A 17,909-nucleotide genomic window follows, 5' to 3' on the forward strand; every position below is an offset into this window, starting at 1 on the left:
GAAGGAAACCTTGTTCATTTTCATTGGTTAAGATGAATTTGTTCTTATTGATGCTCTGAAATGAATACCAGAGGGAAGCTTTAAACGAAACAACATTTAAATTTACATTTTGAGCTGTAGCGATTAATATAATCTTATCCATTCTCCATGAGAGGGCAATTTACTCTTGATTTTCGGATGGAGAGAATCATACGTCATTTTATATGAATAATTGTTATCTAAAATGTAACCATGCTCTTTTTTTATTTCTAAAATATAATAGTTTCTAGTTTAGTACACACTGATAAAAGTGAACGATTTTCCAATGTTAGTTCTTTCTTTAGATATGATGTTTTTAAAACACGACTTACGCGTCTAAACTTTTTCTGACAAATTATGATACATGTTTTTTAAAATGCTGTCGTCACGGAATTAGTTTAAATGTAATTGCAGATGAATGCGTATGTTAGATAAAATCGGAAAAGTAAACATCAAAAATTCCAAATTAACAGTATAATTCAATCTGGTAATATTTCACTGTATTTAATCTGTCGATAAAACGCAGTCAATGACTAAAACGTATTCCGTTGCGTATCCTTTACATCACATAAGCTACATTAATCACATAAATGCAGTTAGTGTAATGCAGGTGTTTTTGCGAGTCGTAGAAATTTTCTGATCTCGTTCGTTTTTTAAAAAGAAGTGACGATAAAAGGTCTAGATAAAACATCTATAAAAGAGCTTGAAATAAATTATCTCATAAGTGATCGAATGGATGATAGACCTGAACCAAACCTCACACACGTAATAAATATAAAACTATTAATTGCATTATTTACCACATCCAAATCCGACGTCATACTTACATCCAACTTCCGCTGACGCAATTTAAATCAAAACGTGAAAATATGAAGAATAGAAAATGTTGAATAAATGTCATGAAGATATAAAAACTTTCAACAACACTGAATGTGAGAGTGTGCAAACTGATCCAGCGGTAACACTGACTGACTACAAAACATGATGACATAAGTCCCCTCTCCTCCTGCTAACATTACTAACATTGGGGTAAGAATTCCGTGTATTGTTTTATAAGAATGCTAAAGAACCAGCAATGTTCTGAAATTGGTGCGTTTTCTGTATCTTGCACTATTCTCCGACTATAGTTGCTAAATTAAATATGGTTGATTCGCCAGTATGGGTTTCCAATGGCGACTGTAAATAAGCTTGAACACAAACAATGATAAAGGTAACACTTATCAGTTATGACACTAAAGTTAACCTTTCTCATTAAAAGTATGACTTGTGATTTTGTGTGACATGTCCTGCTGTATCTCTGTCGTTTTGTTACCTTTATGATTGTGACAAACTTATTCCAGTAGCTTTTCATCAGACTTTGCATCATTTCTCGTCAAATGATGACATTACTAGTATATTAACGTGCTTTCGGCTAGACCTTCTACTTTCATTTGATGATGCTGATATGGTTTGCATAATGGCGAAAAAAGTATATAATGAAATGGTACTATTATAATTGTACTAACAGACAAAGCGTTTCAGTCATACAGGTTTCTAATGTTATTGCTGCTGTTATTAATGATTATTAATAGAACAATACAAGCAATTAAGCACGTTATTGATGTGCAATGTTTAATTCACTGACAAATCTATTGCTCGTTTGTCATTTGCTAAGTAACTGCAGAAAACTTTAACAGATGGAAACAGTACGTGTATAAGTTTATACTCGTAGAGAAGATTGCACAATAATCAGAAATTATAAGGAATGACATTTAAGAATGTTTTTATTGGATTTGCTGCAGAAAGTACTTGCATGTTTACAAAACCTGGAAATCTCCTAAATGTTACGTATCTCTTTCGCAGAATAATTATCGGTGTAATGGAGTAAAAATGTCGATACATCAGACTTTTCTGCAAAGTTCTCTACACAAAAACCGACCGGTAAGATGGGGCATTATCATAGATATATAAACGTAGAGAATTTGTAGTGACAATTGACAATTTCCGTTTTGCGTTTACTTCGTACGCTATTTCGGCACGCTCCGGTTGTTATGAAAATGGTTTTCTGTTATGGCCGAAGGACGACGAAATCACATACGAAGAAGATTATCACATGGAATTTACAAGTTGTCACTACGGCTCCATAAACCTTAAGATTGTAACATAATTATTGCAAGCGTCCTCTCTCTCTCTTCCCATCATGTGTCAAAGAAATGGATGCAAGAAAACTGAACTTTCTTTGAAATTAACATGAAATGAAAGAAAGCGGAATATCATTAGAATTTGTATTAGCAGACGTGTACTTGATTAATCTTCACAGTTCTAAATGCTTTGATTAACAAACTTCAGCCAAAATCATCATAAACAGCAAAAAAGCACGCTTACACTCGTGAACATTTCACTTAAATACTAGGTTGACGCGATCAACATATGGAAGGATGGAAGTATGCACTTGACTGCCAATAATAATTCATTCATTAGTAACTTCACCGATATATAGCCGATAACAATACAGGGCAAGCAATATTATGATATATATTTAAATTCACGCTGTAATTAATATATATATTGTTTCAAGAAGCATTGTTTATTAGCGATTATTTTCATGCCTCGTATAAATATTTTGAATTTACGAAGTGAAATAATACTTCCTTTGAAACGTGCCCTGACTATTATATTGTACTATTATATTGTACTTTAATATAAGACCCCTTCAGTATGTAAAGACCTACAATAGTATAATTATACTTGTTTTACTTGTTTTAACGATATACATCTTCACAAAATACATAGAAGAAGTAATCCAGATAGACAAGGAAACACCAAGAACATCAAGGAACATAAAGCGCGGTCCCATCTTGGAAGATTCAGTGGCAAACGCTATGTAAATCCCACACGTATAATGTTACAGTTAGGTTTTTTGACACATCACACACAATTATAAATAATTTTCATCTAGCGAAATTGTAGTTCTTGTCAATCAACATTCATACAGCACCCAGTAAAGAGGACAATATACACGCTTCAGTCTGTTTATGACCAGCTCCATTTTCATATATATCATTTTTTTGTTGTTGCACCGACACAATTATAGGGCATATGGCGATTGTCCGGCTTTGATGATAGAGGAAGATCTCAAGTGCCCCTCTGTACATTATTTTATCACAAGCGGATGCCTGATAGAACAACCGACCTTCCGTAAACCAGCTGGATAGCTTCCTTACAAGAATAATTCAAAACCCCGAGTGGGGGTCGAACACTGCATATTATTTAATAAGAGATAGAAAGTATGTACAATGTCCGTAACGTACTACTATATTGTTCTCTTTTTGAAATAAAAAAAAAACACACACGAAAACTATTTCTGCTGGAGTGTGAACTCGCACCAAGAAATCATCGCTATTCGAAATTCCGGACTCCCAACGATGAGTTTAAATGCGAAGAGTATAATTTTGATCAAAATATGTATATGATAAAAGGAGTAAAGCTGTTGAGTAAACTGTTACTTTAAGCTAATAAGATTTTGCTACTCAATGTAGGTGTACCGATTTATAGAACTTTTTAACAGACACCACTACACTACAATTGAAAAATCAATACCCAATATAAACTTTACACATGACCATTATTTGTTAAATACTCTTGTAATTCTATCATTTGTTTTCAATCTTTATTATTAAAGAATTCCATTTAAGCCGTCCGTTGTAAGAGGGTATGAAGGGTTGTTGCACAGTTTAGTACCTCTCATAAACTGACTCATTCAAACCAAGTCTGCTTCATGTATTTGATAAATACTTTCCTAAATTCTGATCTCTGCAAGATCCTTAGAAATTAACGGTAATTATTCTGCTTGTAGGTAGCTGAAAACGGTTTTTGATAACATTTAGACAGACATTATATTGCTATTTCTATTTGAATTCCTTTTAATAATAAAAAATAACAATATTCTTATCAATGTAATACGGATGATTGATGCTCGCCGAATTCGCGGTAGAACGCAATGTCAATTAGGAGATAAGACAGTTGATATAATCCTGTTACCTACACGAATGTACAAAAATTCATAGTACCTTTTTATGCCAGGGCGGTTTTACTATGTGGTGTTTATTGTATTCCTTGCGCCTGATGTAAATGCCCATTTTATCACATTGAATGCACATTCCATTTGGAATATCAAAATTAAACACTTTAAAACACAGTTTAACAATATATTATCTTTTATAAACAGTTCCTCAAAGGAAAAATGGAAAGCCGCCATATGGCGTTAAATCCATCAAAAGAACTTGTTTGACGTTCATTAGCATCTGTCCTAAGTTTGATAATCAGATATGCAGGACATAGGAAGTGAAATAATTACTAAAAAAACGTAGAGCTCAGAAGACTATAAATGGATAATTTACATGTATACTATTTAAAAACCAGCTTGTAAATGATTTTAGAGTGGTAAATAAAGTTACCAAATAGAAATAAAGTCTTATGAAATCCTTGTAAAATCGGTCTTTGTAAAATATGCAATAGTTGTGTGTATCAACAAAGAAAACATTCCGACAATGTATGGCATAAATTGATGAAAAAGTAACTATAATGATTGAAGGAAGAAAAATGCTATTTTTCAAATTGTAATAAATGTTATTAACTATATTTTCATCAAAACAGATGCGCACAGGAAATAAATTCCTCTGAAAACTATTGTTTGGATTATACGAATGGCTCATAGCTATTGCGATCTAGAGTTATACAAAACTACTTGAGACATAGATACATTATATACATTTCTCTTCCTTCCGTAATTCGAATTAAACCTCCAATGGCACACGTAAACATTTTAGCTGAAATAGGAACGAGTGAAACTTGGAAGTTAATGAGTGTATAGGCTCTATACAGCTGTATTTAGAATATAGAGATTCTTTGGATTGTATAAATGATAAAGAAAGGACACGAAAACACATTTTAGAAATATGTAACTGTAGGAGAATTGAGTAAAACATTACAACTTCTTAGGAGAGAATTCCGAAAAGAATAAATTTTATATAAATTTGCATTAATTATTTTGATCTCAAAGGTAACAGTGTTCATAAATTGAGTACAATCCGTTGAATTACGCGACTTCAATAAATATGAGGCCCAGCAAGCTTTTTCAGAAATAGTTGTTTCAGATTTCTCTCTGCAGTGGAAGTCCATAGGATCAATTAATTGAACACTTTGTTTCATTTACATGCAGAACTATTTCAAAAACAAAATAACGGTAATTAATGCTAAATCCAGACACCATTCCTGTTAAATTACAACTACGTAAGTTTAAATAAATGATAGCGCCTGTGGTAGCCGTGTGGTTAAATTCGACGGCTTTAATCACTTTGATTTACCCTGTAATAGCCAGAAATGATTTACGAAGTTGAATCTGGGGTCGTTCTCTACTGTGAAAAGTTCAAAAGACGCTATATGACCTTTAATTTTGTCGATGTGACATTAAGCCCCCCAAAAAACATTAAAAATTGAAAGAAATACTTTCTCTCCCTTTGATTATTTACATATGACACTTACGTAGAAAAAAATCTATTCTTACGATTACCTCACCTCAACTTGGAAATCTCTACATCTCTAATGTTACGGACACTGGTATGACAGTAACGGTATAGAAAAATGATCGAAATGGCAACATACACACTAGAATGATCACATTTAATTATGTTTACCTAGAGTTGCAATATGCAGAAGGTGGTATGCTAACCTTGTTCTTTTGCCTCCAGCATTAATCTCAACATCTCCTATGTTACTGACACAGATATGACAGTAACTGTATAGAAAAATGAACGTAATGGCAGCGTACACACTAAAATGATAAGATATGATATTTTATCAGATTTACATTGAGCTGCTTAATTCACAATGGGGTATGGTAACCTTGTTCTTTTGCCTCCAGCATTACTTATTCACTCGCTAAATGTCAAGTGTATAGTTTATTTCAGTCTGGCAAAATATATACAGACGGTTTGTAATTTTCAAATATTAAATATTATTTGTTGATTGTGTATTTTTCTAAAGGCTGTTTTTGTGAACATTCCTGAAGTTAAAAATCGTTTTGTTTTACCACAAATTACAAATTAAACGTACATCTTAATACAGAAAGACCAGTTGTCGGGAATCCTTAGGTTAATTCTATTTTAATATGATCAACGGTTTAATAGCAAATTTAAAAAAGCGCATATATTGCCAATACGCTAAAGACAAGCTGTTTTACACTGAATGATCTGTTGATCTTATGTAAGATTCAAATAATCAACAACTTTTGATGAGGATTCCCCATGGATGGGAAAATAAAGATATTAATGTTAGAGTAATAAATGATTTGAAACGGTAATAAATTGACGAAACCATTATGAAAATTCGGACCATGACTCCTACAGGAACTGACCTTAGATCTGGTAGATAAAATTGAGCAAAGAGTAGCCAATGTCTAAGAAATAAACTGCTAGTTTCTCACCATCTGAAGTATTTGAGACGAATGAAACACTAAGAACTGCTAAAACTAGTATTGGAAACTGGCATACCAAGAAATCTAGCAAGAGGATTTAACGCTTGCTTTTTATCTAGCGTGGCAGCGAGGAGAAGAAATACTGTTTGTTTCCTTTACGTTTAAACGAAGCTAACTTGTTGCTTTTGTTTGTATTTAATAGATAAGTGGCAAGAAAATTTACCTGCCAAGAAAAAATGAATAACATCTTATAAATTTTTATTATCTATTGTTGCCTGGATATTCGGAATGAAGGGTATTACTTTTATAAGTATATGGATTATTTTGATCTCAAAGGTAAAATGTAAACTCATTTGTTTTTGTTCAAATATTTCTTTAATTATTTTTCCGATTTTAATGCATATATATGTATTTTATTTAGAGAATTTGTAAATAGATATTTGTCCCTTTTCGACAGCCTTGTGACAATGTGTAACAATTTGATTTATCTACTTTCCGGAACGGGTATATAAATTTCGTCAGTATCAAATTTTTCAAAGCAGAAAAAATTGCTTTATTTTGGAGCGAAAATGAAACCAAAATGGAATAAAGATAAAAAAAAAACCGCTATCGAGTTATTATAGTTAATACGGGAGGATACAAATATAAAACACCCAGGTTAATAGTATAAACAGATTAGAAACGACTCACTTTTCCTATTATTAGGCATTATGTAAAGCTAAGACAAGAAAATAATATCACACTTTCTATGGAGACTAAAGAACTAGAGTCAAAGGTAACTTAACATTGTGACAGATAAAAATAAGCATGTCATATGCAGATCCGATTCATGGCTCCTGTAAAGCCACATAATCTGCATTTCTGTGGTGTATTGCGAGTGTCCTTTTTAGCACTATCTGGTCACAGGCGGAATTCAAGATAAAGGTATTACTCTAACGAAAGCAAAAGTGCAATATCTAAGAGCTTTTTCAAAGGGAAAATATCTACATATGCGAACGCCGGACTGAACTTATAGCTGATTTATGATTTACTTCAAGACATTAAATGAACAAATGATATACATTATTTTTGTCTATATCTTACAACGGCTGCAAGAGGAATATTCTTAATACGCGGGCAAAGATTACTGCGATGTAAAACAAACACTCGTATATATTGATTTTGTTCAAACATTTATTACAAAATGGCTCTGTGTAATATAGCCAAATTAGGTATTTGTAGTAATATCATTTTATATATAAAGTCAAAACTGGAGAAACGTTGCATTCTCTAGAAATGCAACAAAATAAATAACTCATGTTGAATTCAAATCATATTTTGTTATTACCTTGAACATACCTTTTATCATTCAATGTCTTTATGTACATGTACGTAAATTGAAGACCTAACATACTAGCACTCTGTCTCGGCGCCATACAATCTGAAATGTGACGTCAATATTATCGTGTTAAATAAAAATTAAACGTGATTTTTTCCAGATTCATTTTATTTTCTGTACATAAGGCTCAGAAAACACATGTTAAACATAACATAACTAATATAATCTTTTATCAACATCCATTAGCATTAACGACTGATAATCAGATATGCAAAAATGTGAGAACGAAAGAATGATACCACAACATAGAACTTAGAGGCAAATAATTGGATAATTTGTTACTAATCAAAACTACTTTAGAAGCGTTAGATAACATTAAAAGAGAAACTTCTATTTCCATAAGTCTCAGAATAGATAAGGTTTATTAATGAGTTGTGTCAATTTGGTGTATCAGTCATAGACTAATTAATATTTGGTTGGCCTATCAGGAACTTATACGCAAGAAAATGAATAAAAACTTTAACAATTCATAGTTCTAAATAAAGATTGTTATTTATTTATTTATGCCTACCAAGCTCTTAAAGAAATAATTACTTCGCCTTTAGTTAGAGGTTTTAGTTAGTTAGTTAGTTAGAGGGTTGACTGTAATCATTTTTTCTTAATAGATACTATTTATAGTGTAGTCACGAAATAAAATACTTACTACATAATAATATCCGTAAATATGTCCAGTTCTATAGCTCTTTGTCAGGTCTTTTCACTTAGATATTTACGTCATCATCATACAGTAATTGTTAAGCATTATAATGTTTGATATTTAAAAATGCATTATCTCTTTCTTTTTTTTTCTTTTTTTTTTATTCAACGTCGCACCGACACAATTGTTATAATCTCAAATTGATACCAAAAAAATAATTTGAGGGGAAATAATTCTTCTTTATCGTCTGGATGTAACCCATGGCTCAAAACTGTTTGTCTGAATATATATACATTACGTACATTTCTCGTGCTTTCATCGAGAGTATCAAAAATTATAACTAACGCTAAGAAAACACGCACACATTAAGAAGAGCTGAATTCTCATACCATAGTAGAAAATCCTTATTTCATTGTTTACAGAATTTAGCGCTGGTGAAACTAACTACTTTTTCATTTTATTTTCTGTGGTCAAAGTGTTTGTTATGATTCTGTCTTACCTACGTTTTCATATGATAAAAATGGGGTGGCATGAAATGTCATTAAAATAGATACTTGTTCTGTAACAGTACATGAATTCATGTAAAACATGCGTATGTCATCAAACTTTGTTTTAATAAACAAACTAAACTTTTACTTCTTATAATGCATTAGATGCTGATACAACATTAGATAAGGTCAAGCTTAGGATTTTGGATGTCAACGAAACGGTAATGTGTAAACAAGAATGAAGTGCAGCTGAAACTAACATAGGGAGGAACACAAAATGGGAAAAAACATAAACGGTGAATAAAAACCATTTAACGATCCGCCAAATCTCACATTGTGTCCAAACATGCAGGACAGTGAAAATAAAAATATCTCCCCGAAATTAGAATCAATTACACACGTTATGATAACTAATGGGACGATAAAGATGTAAACAAAACAAATGTTAGAATAAGTGTAAAGATATATAAAAAGCAAACTTAAGACACCATGTTCGAATGTATTGTTTTTACCCTCGGTAGCCTAGTGGTAGAGCGCCCTCTTCGAGTACGGGAGGTCCTGGGTTCGTTCACTGGCCGAGTTGGGTATCCTGTCACGTGCATTTGGCATTATATTCTGTTGAGGCAGCACTACTGAGTTTGGCATTGTGTTACATGTAACTGCAACAAGGAGATTCCGTTGCTTATATTATATGACTGAAAAAAAAATTTGAAAAAAATGATAAGCCTGAACAGAATGGGTCACGTTTCATGCCTTTACAGAGTAACAAGAACATTACCAAATTTTCCTTCAGACCTTGAAATATCATACCACTGAAGCAATGATATATTTTTGTTAGACGTTAGATAATTATCTCAACAATGGATGGTTTTAGAACATGTTCAATTCTAGAAATTCCAATTTGTCTTAATAGTCTTGTGTTTGTTTTGCGATTAATATCTTTATATAATTGCATAGAGAATGCATTGTTGTATACACAACACTTTCGTTTTTGCATGTTACAAAACTTAATATCTGTTAATAAAATATCTTTAGCAGTAAAGTGCAAAATCTTTGTTTTGTATTTACTGACGACGGGAACACAACTGGAACACTGTTTTAGATTGCAGGCTGAAATATTTTAATTTAGATATATACGATTTAGATTGTTAGGCAAAATGTTATCTGAAAGAGGATATGAACTATTGGCGGCATGTTTTGGAATGGAGGCATTTCGTAATCTATTTGTACGGTTTATTGTAATACCAAATGTAAACATTTTTTTTTTCATTTTAACTACGGTAACCTAGTGTAAATCAGAACAAAGTAATACTTTATTGTCACTTGAAGTCACACCCATGCTAATTCAGACATAATTTAGAACTAAACTTAAACATATTTGTTACAATAATTGTAAGGTTTAGGTAGGAGTATTTCCCGTTTGAACACTTTTCAGACAGCCAACCAGGAGAATTTTATCTTTTTTAACCACCATTTTATGTAATAACACATTCCCTTATATGAGACGGGTTGGATCCTGGTCTTAAATATTGTTTTTGCCCCGAGCGCTTATTTTTGAATTCGACGAAGGACAAAATATACATTAGGAATTTCGGAATAGTATGTGAAAATTTAATAGTTTCTAAATAGCCAGTTGCAACCATATAATGGGCTAAGCATTCAGAGATAGTGCCATTTCATGTCAAGTCTTTCTTAAATATCTAAATCATAGTTGTATTTTTTTAAACCTTTTGTTCATACATATTTTCTTGCATCTAAAGCTTACCTTATTCAAATAGAGAACTCGTGTAAACCAAACATTTACTGTGTTGGTTTGACCTTAAAACAAAAAAGCAAGGAAATAAATATTTACCCTGACAGCAATTTCTGTCATTTAACAGCTGTATAATATTCATTAGTATCAGCAGTTGATTATCAGATATGCGAGAATGAGGGAATGAAAGAACTATATCAAACATAGAGATCAGAAATATTCAATTGGACAATTCCTTACTCATTAAAGGCAGCTTATACATCACTTGGAAGATGTAGATTACATTACAAGATAAGACAAAAACTGTTTTTATAAATCTTATGATAAAAACGTTTTAGTAATTAGTTTTGTTTATTTGGTGTATCATTGAGGGAACAACCAGATTAATGGTGACCTGATGTTCCAGTGCTAACACGCTTGACTGTCAGTCCAGTGGTCCGGAGTACATATGCCGGTCCAGGCACTGAAAATTTCTGAGATACTCTTGAGTGTCTCCCACCTAACTAACATGAACTAAGAGGACAGTGTTTGTAATTCCCAAGTAAAACAGCTTTGCTTCTATCGGTGCTATACACCGGACATGTTAAATGAACCATCGGGTCTAGTCTAAGTTAGCCTTATCTCCCTCTTTGTTGTTTTTAATCGCTCTGTCCCTCTGACCAGACAGCTCTGTGTCTGTTCTGGGAAAGAATTAGTTTTTGTATTTTTAGCCTTTGTATTAGGTAAATCTGGTATTGTAATAATAATAATGATGATGAAAATAATAATTTCAATAACGCATCAAACAGTTATTAATAACTAATAAATAGACACTTAAGACATACATAGATGAAAAAGATAGGTGACTGACTATCAGTTGATCTTTTCCTGTACTCAGTTAAAATGTTTTCCCTTGAATTTATTTGTTAATTGTATGTAATTAGATGTTAGATTGTAATGTTTAACTGAAGAGTTACGCATCAAATATGAAAAAAGGTTTGTGTATACACAGTTATGAGTGTTTTAAATATGTAGGAATTCTGTAGTTTGAAATTAGCGACTGTAAAATAAGTTATCAAATAGTTTATCATGTGCGGTCCAATGTCGTAAGTTAACTGTGATATTAAGGAAATTTAGAAGTGAATGAAAGTGTCAAACAGAGAAATGTTGAAACAATTTATTACAATCATATTATGATTGGGTTACATACATTTAAGGCATCACATACCTTTAGACAAACAAAAGGAAAAGAATATCAGAATAATAAACACTGTACTCGGAAAAAAAATGGAATTAATCTGCAACAAATTTATTTATTTATTTATTTATTTATTTATTATTTTGTGTGTGGTGTAGAAAAGAAAGCGTTTAGTATAAGCAAATCTAATATCAAATTGCATGCGCGATCTTACGTCAGTCATTCCTATGTAAAACGGCTTTGCTTCCATCGGAGCTATACACCGAACATGTTAAATGAATCGGTCTAGTTGCAAAAAGCCGGCTAAGTTAGCCTGGTAGGCCTGTATCTAATTGATTTACTTGGGAAAGAATGGAATTATTCAGCAACAAATATATGTATATATATTAATTAATTAATTAATTTATTTATTTATTTATTTGTGTGGTGAAGAAAAGAAAGCGTTTATTATAAGCAAAACTAATATCAAATTGCAAGCGCGATATGACATAATTCACCAAAAAAATCATAACACCAAAATGGTAATGATGAGCGCGATTTGTAAAAAATCCTTAAGGAAACATATACCCGTCCAAATGAACAAACATAACACGTTATCATTTAAAGTACGTTTTTCTTCTATAAATCATTCAGTTACTCATATGTGTGTGTGTGTGTGTGTGTGTGTGTGTGTGTGTGTGTGAATACGCAAAACGATTAGGTACTTTTACATTGAATGATCTACAGTTTAGGGATGAGAGAAACAGATGTTACTAATGTCAGAGCATGAATGATTTGAAACTGTAATAAATGATGTTGACGACACATTTATAAATACGCAAGGAATGAATACTACTGATAACTGACCTTTGGACTGATAAAATTCTACCAAGTCTAGTATACCTGGATACTAGATCTTTTTCTCCGCATTTTCGGTATCGAGGCAAATAAAACACGACAAACATCTTCAAACTGTTATTGGAAACTTGTTAAAGGCCATTGGCATCACCAAGAAACTAACGAGAGGAGAAAAGACAATTTATTTGTTTACGGGCTGTGGTGCTGGAAAGTCGTGTTGTTCATCTTTTTTCTGTTTTTAGTGTCGTTTAGCTATTTCTTCTGTAGTTTGTCTATTAACGGAAATATGACAAAAATGTTATATAACTAACATGTTACTTCTCACGTGCCAACTGTAGATGTTAAATGAATACGGCATTATAGATTCTCTTCGATTTCACTGAGTAATAAACTGTTGCCTAGGTGTTCATGATGAAGGGAATTATTTTTATTTCTGTATGGATTTGTCTTGACTCGAAGGTAAAAGTCTGCATACCTCTTTCAATTTATGTAATAATTCTTAAGACATACTTTCAAAATTAGTATTGTTTTAGAAATGCTTGTTTTAAAGTAACTAGATGCAGCCTAATTCAGAATCAGTCTTTTCAAAATTGATAAAATTTCTTAATCATGTTTGCATAATCTCATTAGTTTAACAGCAATTTTGCAGGTAGGTGGTATCATGGTTCAAATCAAAACAATCAAAGATATTTGGGAACTTAAAGGAAGAAATGATTGAAATACAGACTTGAAAGCTAGTAACGATTACATGGTAGAATAAATACAAAATATGAAGGATGATCTTAGACTGCACTCTTGTTTTAGTTGATGCTAGTCAAAAAATTAGGAAAAGTAAATCAGATATTCTCCGTATGCTCTGAGATTTTTAATCCTTAGCGAATATAAAGATGATCTGTTGATGTCAAAATGGTTTAACAATAAGTATTAGAATGTTATTTAACTTTATGTCCTATGTTCGATACACTTTCTCTGCTGTCTTATCTGTCCTAGAAACTCAACTTAGTCTGACACTGAACAAAGAAAGAGGTATTAACATTTTTTAAACTTGTTTATAGAAGATGTTTTTGTAGAAAAGCGCTTGTCTCCTCCAATGCATAGTTGTATAATTGTAATAGGCAAGAAGTCAATAGGGGACAGGAGTGAAAGTCAAAGAGACAATGATGTTTGGCTGCAATAGGGTCATCTACTTGGCATGTCAAATCATCCTATGATGGGTTTACATATTCAGGACCCTGTGACCTTGACCTTTGATCTAGTACAAAATATTAGGGGTCATCTCTGTAAGCACTATCACCCTATGAAGATTGGATGTTCTAGGTCATATGGTTCTCCAGTTATCGATCAAAAATGAAGTGTGAAGGACTGATGGCCCCTGTGACCTTGACCTTCCATTGAGTGACCACAAAAACAATAAAGGTCACCTACTCTGTAAGTCCTATCACCATATGAAGTTTGAAGGTTCTAGATTAAATGGTTCTCAAATTACTGACCGGTAATGAATCTGGGCCCCCGTGACTTTGACCTTTAATAGATTTACCCAAATCAATAGGGGTCATCTACACGGCATGTCCAATCATCCTGTGAAGTTTCAATATTCTGGATTAAGTGGTTCTCAAGTTATTGATCAGGGGCCGTATTCATAAAGCATCTTAAGTATAAGTTTTGACTTAAGTTTAAGATTTTACGTTTGTGGTGATTTCAACTTAAGTCTAAGTAAAAACTTAAGTTCTAGTCATAAAACAGCTAAAACTTAAGATACGTAAGAAATGACTTAAGTCAGAAAATAAAATAGCGTGGTGAGTACGATTAAAGTGTTGTTTTCAGATAAAACACTTTAAACATAATTGTGCGTGTTGTAACCGTCTAAAATTAATGTGTTTTTTCTTTAATGTTTTCGTTCACAATAAAATACAAGAATTACTTATTAAGTTGTTTTATGAATAACAAATATACTTAAGTAAAATAAATTTCTAACTTAAGTAATACTTTAGTAAATAATCAATTTCTTATACTTATACTTAAGATGCTTTATGAATACGGCCCCTGAAGTGGTTTTCCATGCATAAAGGACGGCTAAAAGATATGAAGACAAAATGTCTTTAACTGTTTATACTCATGTACATCACTGCAAATTTTCTCAGAATCTTAACATTAGGTTTTCAAGTATAGGGCAACAAGAACTCTCAATAAACCGTATGACTGTAGAATATTTTACGCCTAACTGTATTTTCTTATTAAGAATACGGTCAAAGCTTTCTCCTCATCCCTAGTATCTAATGTTATATTCGAGACGAATTAAACAATAAAGAAGTAATAACTGTTATTTGAAGCCTGTGAAGAGCTACAAGGAGGCTTTTAAGAGGGGAGTAAGGACTTTTAATTTGTTTATGAGTTGCAGCGTGGGGAAGGAATAATATTCCTAATTCCTTGTCTGCTTTAAGGCGACATTAATCTACTTTTTTGTTAATTATTTTTGGTTTCGCTTTAGAATTTAGAAACTTACTGTCTTTAAAGGTTTTAAGAGTGGTAAAGGAGTTTTGTTCATACATTTTCTATCGAGTGACATTTAGCTACTGTTGCTGAAGCAATGTGACAAAGAAGACGCAACAGTTGACTTGTGTCCTGTATCAATGATTATAAATGATTTCAAAGTTAAAACGTCGTAAAACGTAATGCAGCTTGAAAAGAAGAAATAATTTACTCTTATGTTTGCATTGTTTTGATTTCAGTTGTACAGTTGTCCTGTTTTTGCTCGATTATTATAATTAAATTTGTTGACACATTTTCATGAAGTTTCACTACATTGTAAAACGTAATTGGTACGAACAATAATATGAATTCACAGGACATATTTTTCTGAGAAAAGTTTTCGGAAATACTCAACTGTAACAAAAATTGCATATTTTAATCATAATTATTTTTTCAACAGTTCAACTTTTTCTGTTTTGCTGTAAAATTAGATTATATCATATACGTCAGGAAAAAAACACAGAAAGATCATGGATAACTATGCTTTTTCTGAGATGTTTAGATAAATTAATGATTTAGACTGATGTTTTACAAAAATAAGTTATTGCAAGACAAATTATGGTGACAAATATATTTTCTGTTGCGTATTTCTGATAGCCTATTTTGTTCAATACGATTTCCTACAATAAATCTAAACTTTCGTTATAATATGCACAAAGCTTGCATAAAAGTGAAAATTAACGGTCATATACTGCATTTACATTTTTTCCGTAACAGACATCTGTTTTTCAATATATTTGCCTTTCCTTTAGACATAAACCAGCCTTTTAGGATTCTACATAGTTACTTAAGCTTTTTTATCCGGTTGTCCAACACCTTCCGTACTATTCAGCTTTATATTTTACCCCGAAGACAAGTTAGTAAGTAGAGACAAGCATCTGAGCTAAAGATTGCACAGTAACAGCTGTCAGAAATGCCTTAACCCTATACCGTCAAAATTAAAGATATGATTATTAGTTTTATTCATCATAAAGCGGATTGCACATTACGTAGCATCGAAAAGCTTTTGATCAACCTGCTTCGCATCGACGTTTTTGTCTATCCCTTAATTTAGGATGGAGCTAAGAAATTCAGTGTCACAGTGCCAACTTACTTCGAGCATTAAGCTTCACATTATCTCAATTCTTACATTAATGATGAACAGACAAAAAAACGTGCCTACTTAATCTATACAGTACGTCTTTGTCTGCATAGTACGTCTTGCGATGTCTATGTTTACCAGTAAAGGAAAATCAAGTTCAAAGATTTACGTTGTATCAACAGTGAGTAACAGATAGCCAGTTAGTATATCTAGAGATTCATTAATAATTTTTTTTTGAAAACAATGCTAGGCGGGCTTGTGTCAATACAACAATGACCATAACCTAAACCAAAAAATATTCGATCAGTGAAAGGCAGTATGGTATAAAATACATCATAATTAAAGAATCCCAGCATCGAGCGTTCTACACTATACATGAAACATTTTTCGGCGACGCCGTCTAAATTCGTTTTCGTTTTCCTATGCCACGTGACTTCAGTTTGCCAATCAAACTACTTGATAACGCATTATAGATAATTTATCAAAACGGAAGATTTATGCAACACTCTGCCTGATTGGACGAGAGTGTCAATTTCTTTCACTCTGTTGACTGTGCTACGCTGAGTGAAATGTAGACAAAGCGTTTATCCTAAACGACGCTGCTCACAGTTTTAAAGTCAACTTTGGCTCAGTATATTTAGCAAGTATATTGATATATCTCAAAATAATAAGTAAGTTTGATAAATATGATAAAAACCTGTTCAAATACCAACATATATCAAATTAAAGAAAGAGCTGAATACGGTCTGCGTATCACATGAATAAGGGTGTGATAAGAGTCTTTTATGTAGAGGAGTGTTTTTTAAAAGATTTTCCTTGTTACAATTGTCGTCTGTATATGAAAAGGTTTCTTGCTTTTGTGACTTATTCAGTTTGCATATTAAAATGAGTACTTGTTTGCGTTGATATATTTGTTACAAATTATTTAACTGATTTGTTATATATGAATTTTTTTTTTAGTATTGTATGCAAGTATTGAACTCAGTTGAAATCTGTTTCATTATATATATGCTATATAATGACTGAATCTCATTTTACACTGAAATGAAGGTACGTTGCATACAGTTTATCTATGTGATATAACTACGGTCAAACTTTGCTTATGCGGTCAAAATTTGCTTATGAAACAGAAATATTGAAATAATAACAATTGTATGTTTTGCTTGAACTTCACTTATTATAGGTGTGACGTCATTGTCCAAAGATTCACGAATAGCGAATATGCATTTGTTAAAGCGGGATCAGTTGGCCTATTTTAGAAATAAATAAAAATAATAAATAAAAAAATCCTTTAATTGATTTTTTCTCATGTATTCTAATCAAACTTGATTTGTAGCATCTTTATTAGGCCCGCAGCCAACTTTGTTCAGCTGGGACATTTGACCCCTTTTAGGGGCTGCTAGAGCTAAAACTAGAAATGCCTTTATACAGCGTCTCATGAACAGCTTGGTGGATCTTTGTCATACTTGGTCTGGAGCATCATTATAAGGTCCTCTTCCAAATTTATTTATATAGGAACTTGGGCCCTATTAGGGACCACTATAGCTAAAAGTAGAT

General features: G+C 32.2%; 1 protein-coding gene across 3 annotated transcripts in view; it reads left to right on the plus strand.

The window, feature by feature from the left end:
* The window catches only part of LOC123531959 (calcitonin gene-related peptide type 1 receptor-like), a 114,057-nt gene that overhangs the window by 27,295 nt on the left and 68,853 nt on the right, over positions 1-17,909 (plus strand). The window contains exon 1 of one of the 3 annotated variants that reach the window (XM_045313278.2): positions 6,611-6,808. The exons of 1 other annotated variant lie outside the window; for it this stretch is intronic. In XM_045313278.2, the coding sequence (XP_045169213.2) occupies positions 6,761-6,808 (48 nt within the window). In that variant the 5' untranslated portion in view covers positions 6,611-6,760. Of the gene's footprint in view, positions 1-6,610; positions 6,809-12,849; positions 13,202-17,909 lie in introns of those variants that run through there. One more of the 3 variants, XM_045313276.2, reaches the window with a different exon arrangement.

The sequence above is a fragment of the Mercenaria mercenaria genome, chromosome 11 (genome assembly GCF_021730395.1).
Source record: "Mercenaria mercenaria strain notata chromosome 11, MADL_Memer_1, whole genome shotgun sequence".
NCBI lineage: Eukaryota > Metazoa > Mollusca > Bivalvia > Venerida > Veneridae > Mercenaria > Mercenaria mercenaria.